Source organism: Indicator indicator, chromosome 42 (assembly GCF_027791375.1).
Source record: "Indicator indicator isolate 239-I01 chromosome 42, UM_Iind_1.1, whole genome shotgun sequence".
NCBI lineage: Eukaryota > Metazoa > Chordata > Aves > Piciformes > Indicatoridae > Indicator > Indicator indicator.
Window position 1 is genome coordinate 769,375 of NC_072051.1, and position 16,568 is coordinate 785,942.

Sequence of the window (16,568 nt, forward strand, 5' to 3'; positions counted from 1 at the left end):
ACTGCCCTGGGCAGCCTCTCCCAATGTCTGAGATCCCTTCCAGGGCAGAAAGATTTCCTGAGATCCAGCCTGGACCTCCCCTGGTGCAGCTTGGAACCATCTCCTCTGCTCCTGTCCCTTGCCCCCAAGGAGCAGAGGCTGCTCCCTGCTGACTCCATCCTCCCTTCAGGGAGCTGCAGAGAGCACTGAGGTCTCCCTCAGCCTCCTCCTCTCCAGCCTGAACACCCTCAGCTCCCTCAGCCCCTCCTATAGCCCAGGGGCTCCAGGCCCTTCTCCAGCCTCCTTGCCCTGCTCTGGACAGGCTCCAGCCCCTCAAGGTCCTTCCTGGAGTGGGGAGCCCAGAGCTGAGCACAGCACTTGAGCTGTGGCCTCCCCAGAGCTGAGCACAGGGGGATGGGCACCTCCTGGCCCTGCTGCCCACCCTGCTTCCGACCCAGGCCAGGAGGCCTTTGGCCTTCTTGGCCCCTGGGCACTGCTGGCTCATGGGCAGTGAGTGCCAACCAATGCCCCCAGGGCCCTCTGCCAGCTGCAGCTTTCCAACCACACATCCCCAGGGCTGGAGCCCCCCACGGGGTGGTTCAGAGCCAGGAGCAAGCTCAACAAGGCCAAGGGCCAGGTTCCTGCTCCTGGCTCTGAACCACCCCGTGGGGGGCTCCAGCCCTGGGGATGTGTGGTTGGAAAGCTGCAGCTGGCAGAGGGCCCTGGGGGCATTGGTTGGCACTCACTGCCCATGAGCCAGCAGTGCCCAGGGGCCAAGAAGGCCAAAGGCCTCCTGGCCTGGGTCGGAAGCAGGGTGGGCAGCAGGGCCAGGAGGTGCCCATCCCCCTGTGCTCAGCTCTGGGGAGGCCACAGCTCAAGTGCTGTGCTCAGCTCTGGGCTCCCCACTCCAGGAAGGACCTTGAGGGGCTGGAGCCTGTCCAGAGCAGGGCAAGGAGGCTGGAGAAGGGCCTGGAGCCCCTGGGCTATAGGAGGGGCTGAGGGAGCTGAGGGTGTTCAGGCTGGAGAGGAGGAGGCTGAGGGAGACCTCAGTGCTCTCTGCAGCTCCCTGAAGGGAGGATGGAGTCAGCAGGGAGCAGCCTCTGCTCCTTGGGGGCAAGGGACAGGAGCAGAGGAGATGGTTCCAAGCTGCACCAGGGGAGGTCCAGGCTGGATCTCAGGAAATCTTTCTGCCCTGGAAGGGATCTCAGACATTGGGAGAGGCTGCCCAGGGCAGTGCTGCAGTCTCCATCCCTGGGGGTGTTCCAGCAGCTGTGGAGCTGGGGCTTAGGGACATGGTTTGGGATTGAGCCTAAACTGGGCTGAGGGTTGGGCTGGATGAGCTTGGAGGTCTCTTCCACCCTGATGTTTGCTGTGATCTCTCTCCACTGCTGCACTGCAGACCCAGGGCTCATTCACTTTTAGCCCTTCCATCACCATTGGTTCTGAGCTTACTTGGACTTTGTGGCTGTTGTTTGAGTTGCTGAAGTTGGTCAAAATCAGGATCGTCATGGTAGAAACAAACCCTCAGGATCAGCAACCCTGCAGAGAAGGACCTGGGGGTGCTGGGGGGGTGAAGCTGGACAGAAGCCAGCAATGGGCAGTGGCAGCACAGAAGGCCAAGGGCAGCCTGGGCTTCATCCAGAGCAGTGTGGCCAGAGCTGGAGGAGAGAGGATCCTGCCCCTCTGCTCTGCCCTGCTGAGGCCACATCTGGAATATTGTGTCCAGGTCTGGGCCCCTCAGGTCAAGAAGGACCTCAGGGAACTGCTTGAGAGAGTCCAGCCCAGAGCCCCAGAGCTGCTGCAGGCAGTGGAACATCTCCTGTGAGGCTAGGCTGAGGGAGCTGGGGCTTGGAGCTGGGAGCAGAGCAGCCTGAGGGCTGCCCTCATGGCAGGGCTGGAGCCAGGCTCTGCTCAGGGATGGCCAAGGACAGCACAGGGGGCACTGGGGGCAAGCTGGAGCAGAGGAGGTGCCAGGGGAACAGGAGGGAAAACTTTGTCCCTGTGAGGCTGCTGGAGGCCTGGAGCAGGCTGCCCAGAGAGGTTGTGGAGTCTCCTGCTCTGGAGAGCTTCCAACCCCCCCTGGATGTGTTCTGTGTGCCCTGCCCTGGGTGATGCTGCTCTGGCAGGGGGGTTGGGCTGGGTGATCCCCAGAGGTCCCTTCCAAGCCCTGCCCTGCTGTGATGTGCAGCTGGAGCCTTTCTCAGGGGAAGCAAAGCAAGTTGCAGCCAAGCTGGCTTTACTTAGCTCACTTTTAATTGGTTCAGAAGCAATCCTTCTGCTGCACACAAGCTCTGACATCCCTTGCTGAAGGCATCAGCCCTAGAATTTCTTCTCAAAGAAATCAAGCAGCAAATGGTTGGGGAAGCTGAAGTCAAGCTGGACAATGACATAGCCCTGAGAAGGAAGGAGAGCACAGGGAAGATCCCATCAGGTTGTGGCCCCCTGGCAAGCAGGACTGGGAGGGGTTGGTGGTGCCTGAACTCTGCTTACCTGCCTGGTGACAATCTCAGGGTTTATGATCTCAAACAGATGAAGTCCTTTGCTGTTCATCAGTGAAGTCAAAGCTTCTGCAAACCCTATGGGATCAGCAAACCCTTCCAGTTCCAGCTGCAGCCATCCTGGCTTGCTGCTCATCCTCTGCTACCACCTTGGCTGCTGATTGCCACAAGCTAATTATGCCCCAACACCCCCACGACCTTCAGCCTGATGGAAGCTTCATTGTTCCTCTCTCCCAGCTGTTACAGAGGGTCCCCTCCTCCCCAGGTAAATCCAGCAGGAATGTGGTTCCCCCAACACCAGCTGTCAGGGTCACTGAGGTAAGGCTGCAGAGGGGCTGTCCCCAAAGGCCTGCAGGGACAGGGCCAGGGGCAATGGTGTGAAGTGAGAGCAGAGCAGATGGAGATTGGATGTGAGGAACAAGTCCTGCACCAGGAGGTTGCTGGAACTCTGCAACAGGTTGCCCAGGGAGGGGCTGCTCAGAAGGGGCTGTGGGGATAGGCCCAGGGGCAATGGTTTGGAAGTGGAGCAGGGCAGAGTCAGGTTGGAGCTCAGGAGGAAGTTGTGCCCAGGGAGGCTGGGCAGACACTGGCACAGGTTGCCCAGGGAGGTGCTGGAGGCTCCACCTCTGGAGATCTTCAAGACCAAGCTGGACAAGGCTCTGGGCAACCTGTTCTGGTGGCAGACTTCCTACTTCCCTGTAGGGCAGTTGGACTGGGTGAGCTTTGGAGGTCCCTTCCCACCCAACGCATTCTCTGATTCTACATAGACCTGGTGTTAGACACCTGCTGGAGTCTCACTGCTGGCACTTCCCCAAAGGGTAAAAACTCACTTGAGGTCACTTCTGGGATCCCAACATGGGAGATCATTGTCTGCAGGAAGTCCCTTAGGGATGGCTCACTCTGAAAGGCAGAAGATTCCCACCCAGAGAGTTTAAATCCCATCCTTCAGTCACCAAATGGCCTGAAGAAGACTTTCTGAGGACTTACCCCACTTGGGTCAGCTGTGCACTGAAAGACTTTAAACTCTATCCTGAAGGGAAGAACACAGGGAAGAAAAAAAAAAAAAAGAGGGGAAGAGGTCACCCCTGACTTGCAGAGGTCCTCCTCTTTTTATGCTGCTCTCAGGCAGGGGCTAAAAGGGGCAATGAAACCCAGGAGAGACTACAGTGCCCACCTGGGGTCTGAAGGGTGCAGGAGGAGTTTCTTCTCTGCATAGGCAGCTTGGATGGTGACTGTGATTTCCTGCACAGAGATGAAGAGCAGGGCTGATTCTTCCAGCAGGGAGCTGCTTGTGGGCACTTTGGGTCACCTGCTATGGCCCAGAGCTCAGCACCCTTCTGGCTTTACCTCCAGGTATGACCAGAGAAGGTCAGGATTCTCCTTCTCCATTTGCATGGCACAACCCTCCCTTGATAGCCACAGTCTTAGCCTGTGGAGCCCTGGACTGGCTCATCCCCAGGGCTGATGCTGTTCACAGCGGGGACTGGGCTGGAAGGGACCCTCCCAGGGCATCCTGTCCAACCCCCTGCAGGCAGCAGGGACACCTCCAGCTGGAGCAGGCTGCCCAGGGACACAGCCAGGCTGAGCTTGAATGGCTCCAGGGATGGAGCCTCCAGCACCTCCCTGGGCAACCTGTGCCAGTGTCTGCCCAGCCTCCCTGGGCACAACTTCCTCCTGAGCTCCAACCTAACTCTGTCCTGCTCCACTTCCAAACCATTGCCCCTGGGCCTATCCCCACAGCCCCTCCTGAACAGTCCCTCCCCAGCCTGCCTGCAGCTCCCCTGCAGAGCTTCAGCTGCAGCTCTCAGCTCTCCCTGCAGCCTTCTCTTCTGCAGGCTGCACAGCCCCAACTCTCCCAGCCTGGCCCCACACCAGAGGTGCTCTAGTTGGAGGTATCCCTGCCCATGGCAGGGGGGGTTGGACCAGATGACCTTTGGAGGTCCTTTCCACTGCAATCTGTGGAGCTGTGGAAATCTCCAAATCATTCTCAGCATCAGATGTCAAGGGAAGAAGTGGAAGTGTTAAAGGAACCAAGATGCCTTCTCCACCTCTCCTGGTTCAGCCACTGCCCCTTCCCAAAGGGCTCCCTAACCCTTACAGTCCCTCAGCACCAGCAGTGCTCCAGACCTAGCACAGAGCCTGGCCCAAGGTATGGAGAGTCAGGAGAAGCAAGAACTGACCTTCTCCATGTACAGAACCATCCTGGGCTGCTCTCCTGCAGGAAAGATGCTGAGCTCCACTGCCACCAAGGAGCTCACCACGGTCCCCTCAGGCTGAAGAGAGATACGGGGATGGGCAAGACTCCACACCTTGGCCGCAGACTCATTGTAGGAGGTGCCTTGAAAAATCTGGTCAGGGAGGGAGCAGCAAGAGAATCAGGGAGGGAAGGAGCAACAGGAGAATTGGGGAGGGAAGGAGCAGCAGGAGAATCGGGGAGGGAAAAGCACTAACAGGAGAATCAGGGAGGGAAGGGGCAGCAGAGAACCAGGGAGGGAAAGAGCAGCAGGAGAATCAATCAGACTTTTCTCCAGCTTCAGGCCACTCTGTCACCAGCTGCACCCCCTCTGTAGTCCCCAATTCCTCCTCCACACAAGTCCCAAAACCTCAGCCACGTCCCAGGGAACCTGTGACACCGAGGGGGGAGTAACCCTCCTTGCAAAGCAAAAGTCCCAGCAGGCCCAGCCAAGAGTGAAGTTGTTGAGGGAAGGACAGGAGATGTTACAGTGCAACAGCAGCCCCCTGAGAATTGCTCATTTGACACAAAAAGCTCCAAAGAGGACCCAAAGTTACCATCTGCACTGCCTTGTGCTGTGCTTCCGACTCCTCCGCTCCAAACAGCTCCTGAGGGAACAAACCACAGACAGGGGACAGAGAGCTGAGAGGCAGGGTGGTGCCCAGCCCTGCTGGATAGGCCAGGGGCACAGCTGAGGGCATCCCAACCTCAGGCTGGAGAGCAGGAGGCTGAGGGAGACCTCAGTGCTCTCTGCAGCTCCCTGAAGGGAGGTTGGAGTCAGCAGGGAGCAGCCTCTGCTCCTTGGGGGCAAGGGACAGGAGCAGAGGAGATGGTTCCAAGCGGCACCAGGGGAGGTCCAGGCTGGATCTCAGGAAATCTTTCTGCCCTGGAAGGGATCTCAGACATTGGGAGAGGCTGCCCAGGGCAGTGCTGCAGTCTCCATCCCTGGGGGTGTTCCAGCAGCTGTGGAGCTGGGGCTTAGGGACATGGTTTGGTGCTGAGCCTGCAGTGCTGGGTGGAGGGCTGGACTGGATGATTCATAGATCCATAGAATGGTTTGGGTTGGAAGGGACCTCAAAGACCATCCAGTTCCAATCCCTCTACCATGGGCAGGGACACCTCTCACCAGCACAGGTTGCTCCAGGCCTCATCCAGCCTGGCCTGGAACACCTCCAGACAGGAGGCATCCACAGCCTCCCTGGGCAGCCTGTGCCAGAGTCTCACCTCCCTCACACTCAAGAACTTCTTCCTCAGCTCCACTCTAACCCTGCTCTGCCTCAGCTCCAAACCATTCCCCCTTGGCCTGTTTCTAGACCCCCTCAGCAAAAGTTCCTCTGCAGCCTTCCTGCAGGATCCCTTCAGGTCCTGGCAGGCAGCTCTGAGGTCCCCCTGGAGCCTTCTCCTCTGCAGGCTGCACACCCCCAGCTCCCTCAGCCTGGCCTCACAGCAGAGCTGCTCCAGCCCTTGGAGCATCTTTGTGGCCTCCTCTGGCCTCACTCCACAGCTCTGTGTCCTCCTTCTGCTGGGGACAGCAGAGCTGGAGGCAGGACTGGAGGTGAGGTCTGAGCAGAGCAGAGCCCAGGGGCAGAGTCCCCTCTCCTGCCCTGCTGCCCACACTCCTCTGGCTGCAGCCTCGATGTATAAGGGGGAAGGCGGGGAGGGGGGACACACCACCCCTGAGGGAGTCACCTGCAGCTTGTCCCCTGTGATGGTCCCCACCAGGCGCTGGTCCATAAAGGCAGCTGAAGCCAGGGAGCTGAGGACCTGCTCAGAGAACCAGAAGTAGAGCATGCGGGAGGCAGGCAGCAGCCCCGGAGAGAACAGCGAGTCCTGGAGAGCAGCTGAGTGGTTCTGGTACCAGACCGAGCCCTGGCGAGGGAAGCCAGAGGCTGTGAGCCATGCAGGGAGGCAGCACAAACCATCCCCACCTCCATCTGCACTGCCAGGAGAAGGCCTGCACCCAGAGCTGAGTGGGTGAGAGGCTGGCGGCAGACCCAGGACCCGGGGGTGCCGGTTGGCAGCAGCTGAAGATGAGCCCAGGGGGTGCCCAGGTGGGCAAGAAGGGCACCAGCAGCCTGGCCTGGAGCAGCAATGGTGTGGGCAGCAGGAGCAGGGCAGGGAGTGTGCCCCTGCAATGGGCACTGGGGAGGGCACAGCTTGAGTGCTGGGTCAGGTTTGGGCTCCTGACTGCCAGAAGGACACTGAGGAGCTGGAGCAGGTCCAGAGAAGGGCAAGAAAGGTGGGGAAGGGTCTGGAGAAGAGGGCTGGGGAGGAGCAGCTGAGGGAGCTGGGGGGGTTGATGTGGAGAAGAGGAAGCTGAGGGAGACCTCACTGCTCTCTACAGCTCCCTGAGAGGAGGCTGCAGCCAGGTGGGGGTTGGGCTCTGCTCCCTACTCTCAGGTGAGAGAAGGAGAGAAAATGTCCTGAAATTGTGCCAGGGGAGGCTTAGGTTGGAGATGTGGTTCCAGAGTGGTCAGGGATTGGCAGAGGCTTCCCAGGGAGGTGGTGGAGTCCCCATGCCTGGACTCCAGGCCTGTTGTTGCAGAACTTGTGGCCATGGCACTTGGGGCCAGGGTTTGGTGGCCAGGGTGGGGTTGGGTTGCTGTGGCACTGGATGATCTCAGAGAGCTTCTCCAACCCAAACCAGTCTCTGATTCTCTGATTCCATCATCCCCAGGAAGCCTTTGGTGGCTGAGCAGCCCTGGGGCTCCTTACCTTGTGGTAGGAATCCACATAAGTTGCTGTTATCAAAGGAGCTGATGCTAGGGAGATGTCCAGCCCAATGCCCTTATCCTGGACAAAGTTTGCTGCAGGCAGAAAGACACAACCCTCACAGCACAACCCCAGCTGCAAGCAAGGGCTAAGAGCAGCTGCTTTGAGGCTTTACCACAGGAGGGGGGCTGGGAGGTATCACAGAACATAGGGCTGGGGCTGAGGGGGGCACTTCTTGTGGTGCCTGTGCTGATCCTGCTCTCTCTGACTCAGTTTCTCCACTGGGAAATTTGGGGGCATTGCTCTCAGGGTTGCACTCACCAGAGTGAGCCAAATGAGGCTTGAAGAGCCAGTGGAAGATGTTCCTGCTGGCCGCAGGGGGTTGGACTGGATGAGCTTGAAAGGTCCCTTCCAACCCAAATCAGTCTGAGACTCTCTTCTCACAGGAGACAGAACATGGAACAGCCTCAAGTTGCACCAGGGCAGGTTGGGGCTGGGCATTGGGCAACTTTTTTTTTTTTCCCTTCAGGAGTGGTCAGGGATTGGAACAGACTGACCAGGGAGGTGGTGGAGTCCCCATGCCTGGAGGGGTTTAGAGGTTGCTTAGATGTGGGTGCTGAGATGAATGGGTCAGTGGTGAACATGGCAGAGCAGGGTTAATGGTTGGACCTGAGGATCACAGCATCCCAGAATGGCTCAGGATGGAAGGGAGCTCAGAGATCATCTGCTCCAACATCCTGCCATGGGTAGGGACACCTCTCAGCTAGACTCAGCTGCTCCAGCCTGGCCTGGAACACCTCCAGGCAGGAGGCAGCCACAGCCTCCCTGGGCAGCCTGTGCCAGAGTCTCACCTCCCTCACACTGAACAAATTCTTCCTCAGCTCCACTCTAACCCTGCTCTGCCTCAGCTCCAAACCATTCCCCCTTGGCCTGGCTCCAGACCCCCTCAGCAAAAGTTCCTCCGCAGCCTTCCTGCAGCATCCCTTCAGGTCCTGGCAGGCAGCTCTGAGGACCCCCTGGAGCCTTCTCCTCTGCAGGCTGCACACCCCCAGCTCCCTCAGCCTGGCCTCACAGCAAAGCTGCTCCAGCCCTTGGATCACCTCAAGGGCCTTTTCCAACCTGACTAATTCCACAATTCCATGATTTTGCTCCTTCTCCCTGATATGTGAGCCTGGGAACCATAGGAAAGCCTTCATCAGGCAGAGAGAGAGATGCTGCAGTCTGTCACCCTCAGCACTGCAAGGCATGCTCCTGCTCCAGCTCCCCTGTTCCTGTTCCAGCTACCATCAGCTCCCCTGCTCCTGTTCCAGCTACCATCAGCTTCCCTGCTCCTGTTCCAGCTACCATCAGCTTCCCTCCAGCTCCCCTGCTCCTGTTCCAGCTACCATCAGCTTCCCTGCTCCTGTTCCAGCTACCATCAGCTCCCCTGCTCCTGTTCCAGCTACCATCAGCTTCCCTGCTCTTGTTCCAGCTACCATCAGCTTCCCTGCTCCTGTTCCAGCTACCATCAGCTCCCCTGCTCCTGTTCCAGCTTCCCTCCAGCTCCCCTGCTCCTGTTCCAGCTACCATCAGCTTCCCTGCTCCTGTTCCAGCTACCATCAGCTCCCCTGCTCCTGTTCCAGCTCCCCTCCAGCTCCCCTGTTCCTGTTCCAGCTACCATCAGCTCCCCTGCTCCTGTTCCAGCTTCCCTCCAGCTCCCCTGCTCCTGTTCCAGCTCCCCTCCAGCTCCCCTGCTCCTGTTCCAGCTACCATCAGCTCCCCTGCTCCTGTTCCAGCTACCATCAGCTTCCCTGCTCCTGTTCCAGCTACCATCAGCTCCCCTGCTCCTGTTCCAGCTTCCCTCCAGCTCCCCTGCTCCTGTTCCAGCTACCATCAGCTTCCCTGCTCCTGTTCCAGCTACCATCAGCTCCCCTGCTCCTGTTCCAGCTCCCCTCCAGCTCCCCTGTTCCTGTTCCAGCTACCATCAGCTCCCCTGCTCCTGTTCCAGCTACCATCAGCTTCCCTGCTCCTGTTCCAGCTACCATCAGCTCCCCTGCTCCTGTTCCAGCTCCCCTCCAGCTCCCCTGCTCCTGTTCCAGCTCCCCTCCAGCTCCCCTGTTCCTGTTCCAGCTACCATCAGCTTCCCTCCAGCTCCCCTGCTCCTGTTCCAGCTACCATCAGCTCCCCTGCTCCTGTTCCAGCTACCATCAGCTCCCCTCCAGCTCCCCTGCTCCTGTTCCAGCTACCATCAGCTCCCCTGCAGCTCCCCTGCTCCTGTTCCAGCTACCATCAGCTCCCCTGCTCCTGTTCCAGCTTCCCTCCAGCTCCCCTGCTCCTGTTCCAGCTACCATCAGCTTCCCTGCTCCTGTTCCAGCTACCATCAGCTCCCCTGCTCCTGTTCCAGCTACCATCAGCTCCCCTGCTCCTGTTCCAGCTACCATCAGCTTCCCTGCTCCTGTTCCAGCTACCATCAGCTCCCCTGCTCCTGTTCCAGCTTCCCTCCAGCTCCCCTGCTCCTGTTCCAGCTACCATCAGCTTCCCTGCTCCTGTTCCAGCTACCATCAGCTCCCCTGCTCCTGTTCCAGCTCCCCTCCAGCTCCCCTGTTCCTGTTCCAGCTACCATCAGCTCCCCTGCTCCTGTTCCAGCTCCCCTCCAGCTCCCCTGTTCCTGTTCCAGCTACCATCAGCTCCCCTGCTCCTGTTCCAGCTACCATCAGCTTCCCTGCTCCTGTTCCAGCTACCATCAGCTCCCCTGCTCCTGTTCCAGCTCCCCTCCAGCTCCCCTGCTCCTGTTCCAGCTCCCCTCCAGCTCCCCTGTTCCTGTTCCAGCTACCATCAGCTTCCCTCCAGCTCCCCTGCTCCTGTTCCAGCTACCATCAGCTCCCCTGCTCCTGTTCCAGCTACCATCAGCTCCCCTCCAGCTCCCCTGCTCCTGTTCCAGCTACCATCAGCTCCCCTGCTCCTGTTCCAGCTACCATCAGCTTCCCTGCTCCTGTTCCAGCTACCATCAGCTCCCCTGCAGCTCCCCTGCTCCTGTTCCAGCTACCATCAGCTCCCCTGCTCCTGTTCCAGCTACCATCAGCTCCCCTGCTCCTGTTCCAGCTACCATCAGCTTCCCTCCAGCTCCCCTGCTCCTGTTCCAGCTACCATCAGCTTCCCTCCAGCTCCCCTGCTCCTGTTCCAGCTACCATCAGCTTCCCTCCAGCTCCTGTTCCAGCTACCCCCTGCAGCTCTCCTGCCCCTCTGGCCACCACATGAGGCAGGAGCAGCTCCTCACCACCTGCAGTGTGCCTTCTCCCAGTGCAACCACCCCAAGATCCACCCTGACCCAGAAACCTCAAAGCAGAACACTGCCAAGGTTTGGTTTGCTGTTATCTGGGGGGGTTGGGATCCCACAAACAGTTCTGAAGGAGCTTTTGGGCTGGCTGTGGTCACTGCCCTGCTGGGGCTGAAGTGGGAGGTGTGCCAAAGGCAGGCAGAAAGCCCCAGTGATAGTTACCTGCTAAATCCTGAACAAAACTGGCCAGCATCTGGGCAACAAAATTGATCTCAGTGCACACCTGCAGGAGGAGAGCAGAGTAAACCTCAATGTGGGGGAGGAGAAGCTGGGCTGGTGGAGCTGGGCTGGCATGGGGAGCCCTGGGGGGGTTGCTCAGAGTCCAGCACCATCAGAGATTCCAGGATATGGTTGAGGCTCCATCCCTGGAGCCATTCCAGCTCAGCCTGGCTGTGTCCCTGGGCAGCCTGCTCCAGCTGGGGCTGTCCCTGCTGCCTGCAGAGGGTTGGGCAGGATGCCCTGGGAGGGTCCCTTCCAGCCCAAGGCAATCTGTGAAGCTGTGACTGTGTCTTAAAGCCCCCAGTGCCAGCACAACCTCCCACCCGGGCCAGGCTGGGTGCTTTGTGGATTCATTTTCTCTATCTCACTGCTCACAGGCACTGGAGGTGCACTGCTGTTATCCTCTGGGCGTGCACCAGGAGCCTGCAGCCTTCCTCCATCCCCAGGCAGGGCTGGACCTTACCTCCCTCTTGAGAGCAAACTTCAGAGTGAAGGAGATGAAGTCTGTGAAGAGCTGCTTCAGCCAGCCTGGCCTGCAGGAGACACAGGAAGCAGAGAATCAGAGAATTGTCAGGGCTGGAAGGGAGCTCAAGGCTCAGCCAGCTCCAACCCCCTGCCATGGGCAGGGACACCTCACACCACAGCAGGTTGCTCACAGCCACCTCCAGCCTGGCTGCAAAAACCTCCAGGCAGGAGGCTTCCACCACCTCCCTGGGCAACCTCTGCCAGGCTCTCACCACCCTCCTGGGCAAGAAGCCCCCGGGGGGCTTGCTCAGGCTGAAGTGCTCAGGGAGCAGCAGCTGGAGGCTGCTTTTGAAGGGGACAGACTCACTCCTTGTCTCCTTGGAGGTGCAGAGTCAGCTTGTGGAAGGTCAGGTAGCAGTGTGAGGCATCAGCAGCCACTTGGTCCCTCTGGCACACTGTGTGGCATGGAAGAGAAGGAGGGGGAAAAGGAACAGAAAATAGCAAATTTGCTGCCAGGATGAGGAGGACAAAGGTGCTGCAGGCACTGCAGAGCTGGGCTGGGGCAGGCAGAATTCCCCCCAGAGCTCCTGGGGAAGCACAGGAATGCCTCAGGTTGGAAGGGACCTCAAGAGATCACAGCTGGAGGCACAGGAGGCCAAGGGCAGCCTGGGCTGCATCCAAAGCAGCTTTGCCAGAGATCCAGAGAGGTGATTCTGGCACTTGGCTCTGCTCTGCTCAGACCTCACCTGCAGTGCTGTGTGCAGGTCTGGAGCCCTCAATAGAGGAAGGACCTGGACCTGATGGAGAGGGTCCAGAGGAGGCTACAAAAATGCTCAGGGGGTTGGACAGCTCTGCTATGGGACAGGCTGAGGGAGCTGGGGCTGTTCAGCCTGGAGAAGAGAAGGCTCCAGGAAGACCTAAGAGCAACCTGCCAGGACCTGAAGGGGCTCCAGGAAGGCTGCAGAGAGGCCTGCAGGGACAGGCCCAGGGACAATGGCTTCAAACCAGAGCAGAGCAGATTGAGATTGGATGTGAGGAACAAGTTCTGCACTTGAAGGCTGCTGGAACACTGCAACAGGTTGCCCAGGGAGGTGGTTGAGGCTGCATGCCTGGAGATAGTCAAGGTGAGGCTGGACAGGGCTCTGGGCATCCTGATCTAGCTGGGGATGTCCCTGCTGACTGCAGGGGGTTGGACTGGATGAGCTTTGGAGCTCCCTTCCAACCCAGACCCTTCTGTGATTCTATGACATCTGCAAGTAGCTGCTCAAGCCTCACTTGGCTCATTCTGTTGAACCACCCCCAGGGGTTTCTGAGGTGATCACAAACAGCAGGAGATGAGCAGCTGGCCCTCAGGACACGCTCCACCTGTTGCTGGTGTAAACCAGCATGGCTTTGCTGACAGGAGCTGAACTTCCTCTGCTTCATTTGCTGAGGTCTTGGAGGGCCACATTGCCTCCTGGCCTTATGTGCAGAGGGCAGCAGGGATCCACTGCCAGCCTCTAGATGCCATCCACAGACCAGAGAGGTGAGCAGAGCAGGCCCAGGCTGCCTGCTCCTCACCTGGTAGCTGCTGCTGCTGCTCTGGAGGCAGCAGGCAGAGGAAGCCCCAACCCAGCTGTTACTTACTGAGGTCAATGTTGATCTGGAGGTCAATGGAGGACTTGATCTCAAAATCCACTGAATGGAACAGCCTCAAACTAGGAGAGGAGGAGAGAGGACAATTAGCCACCTGTGCTGCTGGGCTGAGCTTCTCCATGGCCACCTGGGAGCTGCAGAGCTTTGCACCATGGTGTGCAGAAGCCCAGCAGGCAGCAGCCCATCTCTGATGCTCTGGCTTGGAATCACTGCAAGCCTCTCAGGAGAGCAGGAGTGGTTGTCCCCTCTCAAAGCTTATAGAGCAACAAATGGGAGTGGAGAAGGCAACTTCATAGAACCACAGAACTGTCAGGGCTGGAAGGGAGCTCAAGGCTCAGCCAGTCCCAACCCCCTGCCATGGGCAGGGACACCTCACACCACAGCAGGTTGCTCACAGCCACATCCAGCCTGGCTGCAAAAACCTCCAGGCATGAGGCTTCCACCACCTCCCTGGGCAACCTGTGCCAGTCTCTCACCACCCTCCTGGGCAAGAATTTCTTCCTCACATCCAATCTCAATCTCCCCACTTCTACTTTTGCTCCATCCCCCCCAGTCCATCCCAGCTTTCTTGGAGCCCCCTTCAGATCCTGCAAGGCCACCAGAAGGTCTCCTGGGAGCCTTCTCCTCTCCCGCCTGCACAACCCCAACTACGACCCTTGGCCATCTTCTCTCCTCATGCAGGGGCTGATGGTGAGAAGGGCAGAAAGCAGATGAGAATCACTGCCCTGCAGAATGTCTCAGGTTGGAAGGGACCTCAGAGATCATCTGCTCCAACCTCCTGCCATGGGCAGGGGCAGCTCTCAGACAGGCAAAGCTGCTCCAGGCCTCATCCAGCCTGGCCTGGAACACCTCCAGACAGGAGGCATCCACAGCCTCCCTGGGCAGCCTGTGCCAGAGTCTCACCTCCCTCACACTCAAGAACTTCTTCCTCAGCTCCACTCTAACCCTGCTCTGCCTCAGCTCCAAACCATTCCCCCTTGGCCTGGCTCTAGACCCCCTCAGCAGAAGTTCCTCTGCAGCCTTCCTCAGGATCCCTTCAGGTCCTGGCAGGCAGCTCTGAGGTCCCCCTGGAGCCTTCTCCTCTGCAGGCTGCACACCCCCAGCTCCCTCAGCCTGGCCTCACAGCAGAGCTGCTCCAGCCCTTGGAGCATCTTTGTGGCCTCCTCTGGCCTCACTCCACAGCTCTGTGTCCTCCTTCTGCTGGGGACAGCAGAGCTGGAGGCAGGACTGGAGGTGAGGTCTGAGCAGAGCAGAGCCCAGGGGCAGAGTCCCCTCTCCTGCCCTGCTGGCAGTGCTGGAGCTAAGCAGCACTCCTGGCTCGTAGGGCAGTCAGCAGAGCTGCCACTGCTGCAGGGCCAGAGGAGCTGTGGCCCCTCTGCACCTGCTGGTGCCAGGGATGCCAGAGCCCTGTCCCCACCGTAGGCAGGAGCTGGGGCTGGGTACTCACAACCAGGCGCCGGCATAGCCGTAGGTCAGGGTCCCTCTGAAGGAGGCTGTGACGTTGTTGATGGCCAAGTGAATGGCATCGTCCTCCCGGAGCTCCACCGCGCTCTGCTCCAGTGACAGCTGATCCACCTGCATGCTGCCAGCAGCACCGCCCCGCTCACTGCCCCGCCCACTGCCCCACCCATGACAGTGCCCAGCCCTGTCGCTGCCCCGCCCACAGCAGTGCCCCACCCATGACAGTACCCAGCCCTGCTCACTGCCCCGCCCACAGCAGTGCCCCGCCCACAGCAGTGCCCAGCCCCACTCTCTGCCCTGCCCACAGCAGTGCCCCACCCACGGCAGTGCCCTGCCCATGACAGTGCCCAGCCCTGCTCACTGCCCTGCCCTGCTCAGTGCCCAGCCCCGCTCAGTGCGCATCCCCAGCTCAGTGCCCAGCCACACTCAGTGCCCACCCCCCACTCTGTGCCCCACCCACTTCAGTGCCCAGCCCCACTCAGTGCCCACCATCTGCTCAGTGCCCAGCCCCCATCAGTGCCCACCCCCCACTCAGTGCCCAGCCCACATCAGTGCCCCGCCCTGCATCAGTGCCCAGCCCCAGTCAGTGCCCAGCCCTCGTCAGTGCACAGCCCCCATCAATGCCCACCCACAGTCAATGACCAGCCCCCATCAGTGCCCAGCACCTGTCAGCGCCCAGGCCCAGGGCCGTTTCCTGTGCCCACCCTTGCCCCACACAAGCTGTTGGCTTCACCCCACAGCTTTGCCCTCTGGCTGCTTGCTGGTTTGCAGGCAGCTGCTGTGCCTCCAAAAGACAACAGGAGAATCATTGAGGGGTTTTAGAATCACAGAGCTGGCAGGGCTGGAAGGGAGCTCAAGGCTCAGCCAGCTCCAACCCCCTGCAATGGGCAGGGACACCTCACACCACAGCAGGTTGCTCACAGCCACCTCCAGCCTGGCTGCAAAAACCTCCAGGCAGGAGGCTTCCACCACCTCCCTGGGCAACCTCTGCTAGGCTCTCACCACCCTCCTGGGCAAGAATTTCTTCCTCACATCCAATCTCAATCTCCCCACTTCTACTTTTGCTCCATCCCCCCCACTCCTATCACTCCCTCACACCCTCCAAAGTCCTTCCCCAGCTTTCTTGGAGCCCCCTTCAGATCCTGCAAGGCCACCAGAAGGTCTCCTGGGAGCCTTCTCCTCTCCAGCCTGCACAACCCCAACTCTCTCAGGCTGTCCTCAGAGCAGAGCAGCTCCAGCCCTCTGCTCCTCCTCCTGGCCCTTCTCTGGACACCTTCCCTCAGAATCTGTCTCTTGGCGTTCTCTTGGTTGGAGAAGCTCTTTCAGCTCCCCCAGTCAAACTATTCTCTAACCCTACCAGGGCTGGGGCTAAGCCATGGCCCTCAGCACCACTTCTCTGCCTCTGAAATACCTCCAGAGATGGACATTCAACCACCTCCCTGAGCAGATTGGGCCAGGCTCGGAGAACCATTTCAGGGAAAAGTTTCTTCTCCTGTCCAACCTAACCCTGCCCTGGGGCAACCTGAGGCCATTTCCTCCTGTCCCATCAGTGGTTTGTGACAAGAAGAGACTGACAGCCTCTCAGGCTGTGCTCTGGGACACCTACAAGATGCCAGGAGCAGAAACAGCAATGGGAATTGCATCATAGAATCATAGAAGTGTTGTCAGGGCTGGAAGGGAGCTCAAAGCTCATCCAGCTCCAACCCCTGCCATGGGCAGGGACACCTCACACCAGCACCGCTTGCTCAGGGCCTCATCCAGCCTGGCCTGGAACACCTCCAGGCAGGGGGCAGCCACAGCCTCCCTGGGCAACCTGTGCCAGTGTCTCCCCAGCCTCACTGACAACAATTTCTTCCTCCTCTCCATTCTCACTCTCCCCTCTCCCAGCTCCAAGCCATTGTCCCTCATCCTGGCACTCCCAGCCCTTGGCCCAAGTCCCTCCCCAGCTCTCCTGGAGCCCCTTCAGGTCCTAGAAGGCTGCTCTGAGGTCTCCCTGGAGCCTTCTCTTCTGCAGGCTGCACAGCCCCAACTCTCCCAGCCTGGCCCCACA

General features: G+C 59.4%; 1 protein-coding gene across 1 annotated transcript in view; it reads right to left on the reverse strand.

The window, feature by feature from the left end:
- Positions 1 to 2,298: 2,298 nt before the first annotated feature.
- LOC128979094 (cholesteryl ester transfer protein-like) overlaps positions 2,299 to 16,568 on the reverse strand; it is a gene marked incomplete at its 5' end in the record, with an annotated part of 18,315 nt that continues 4,045 nt past the window's right edge. Inside the window, 14 exon segments of the mRNA XM_054397188.1 lie at positions 2,299 to 2,373; positions 2,470 to 2,555; positions 3,308 to 3,377; positions 3,465 to 3,507; positions 3,652 to 3,719; positions 4,658 to 4,825; positions 5,268 to 5,318; positions 6,400 to 6,579; positions 7,426 to 7,517; positions 10,901 to 10,961; positions 11,421 to 11,490; positions 11,790 to 11,877; positions 13,049 to 13,119; positions 14,505 to 14,639. Coding sequence (XP_054253163.1) covers positions 2,299 to 2,373; positions 2,470 to 2,555; positions 3,308 to 3,377; positions 3,465 to 3,507; positions 3,652 to 3,719; positions 4,658 to 4,825; positions 5,268 to 5,318; positions 6,400 to 6,579; positions 7,426 to 7,517; positions 10,901 to 10,961; positions 11,421 to 11,490; positions 11,790 to 11,877; positions 13,049 to 13,119; positions 14,505 to 14,639 — 1,258 coding nt within the window.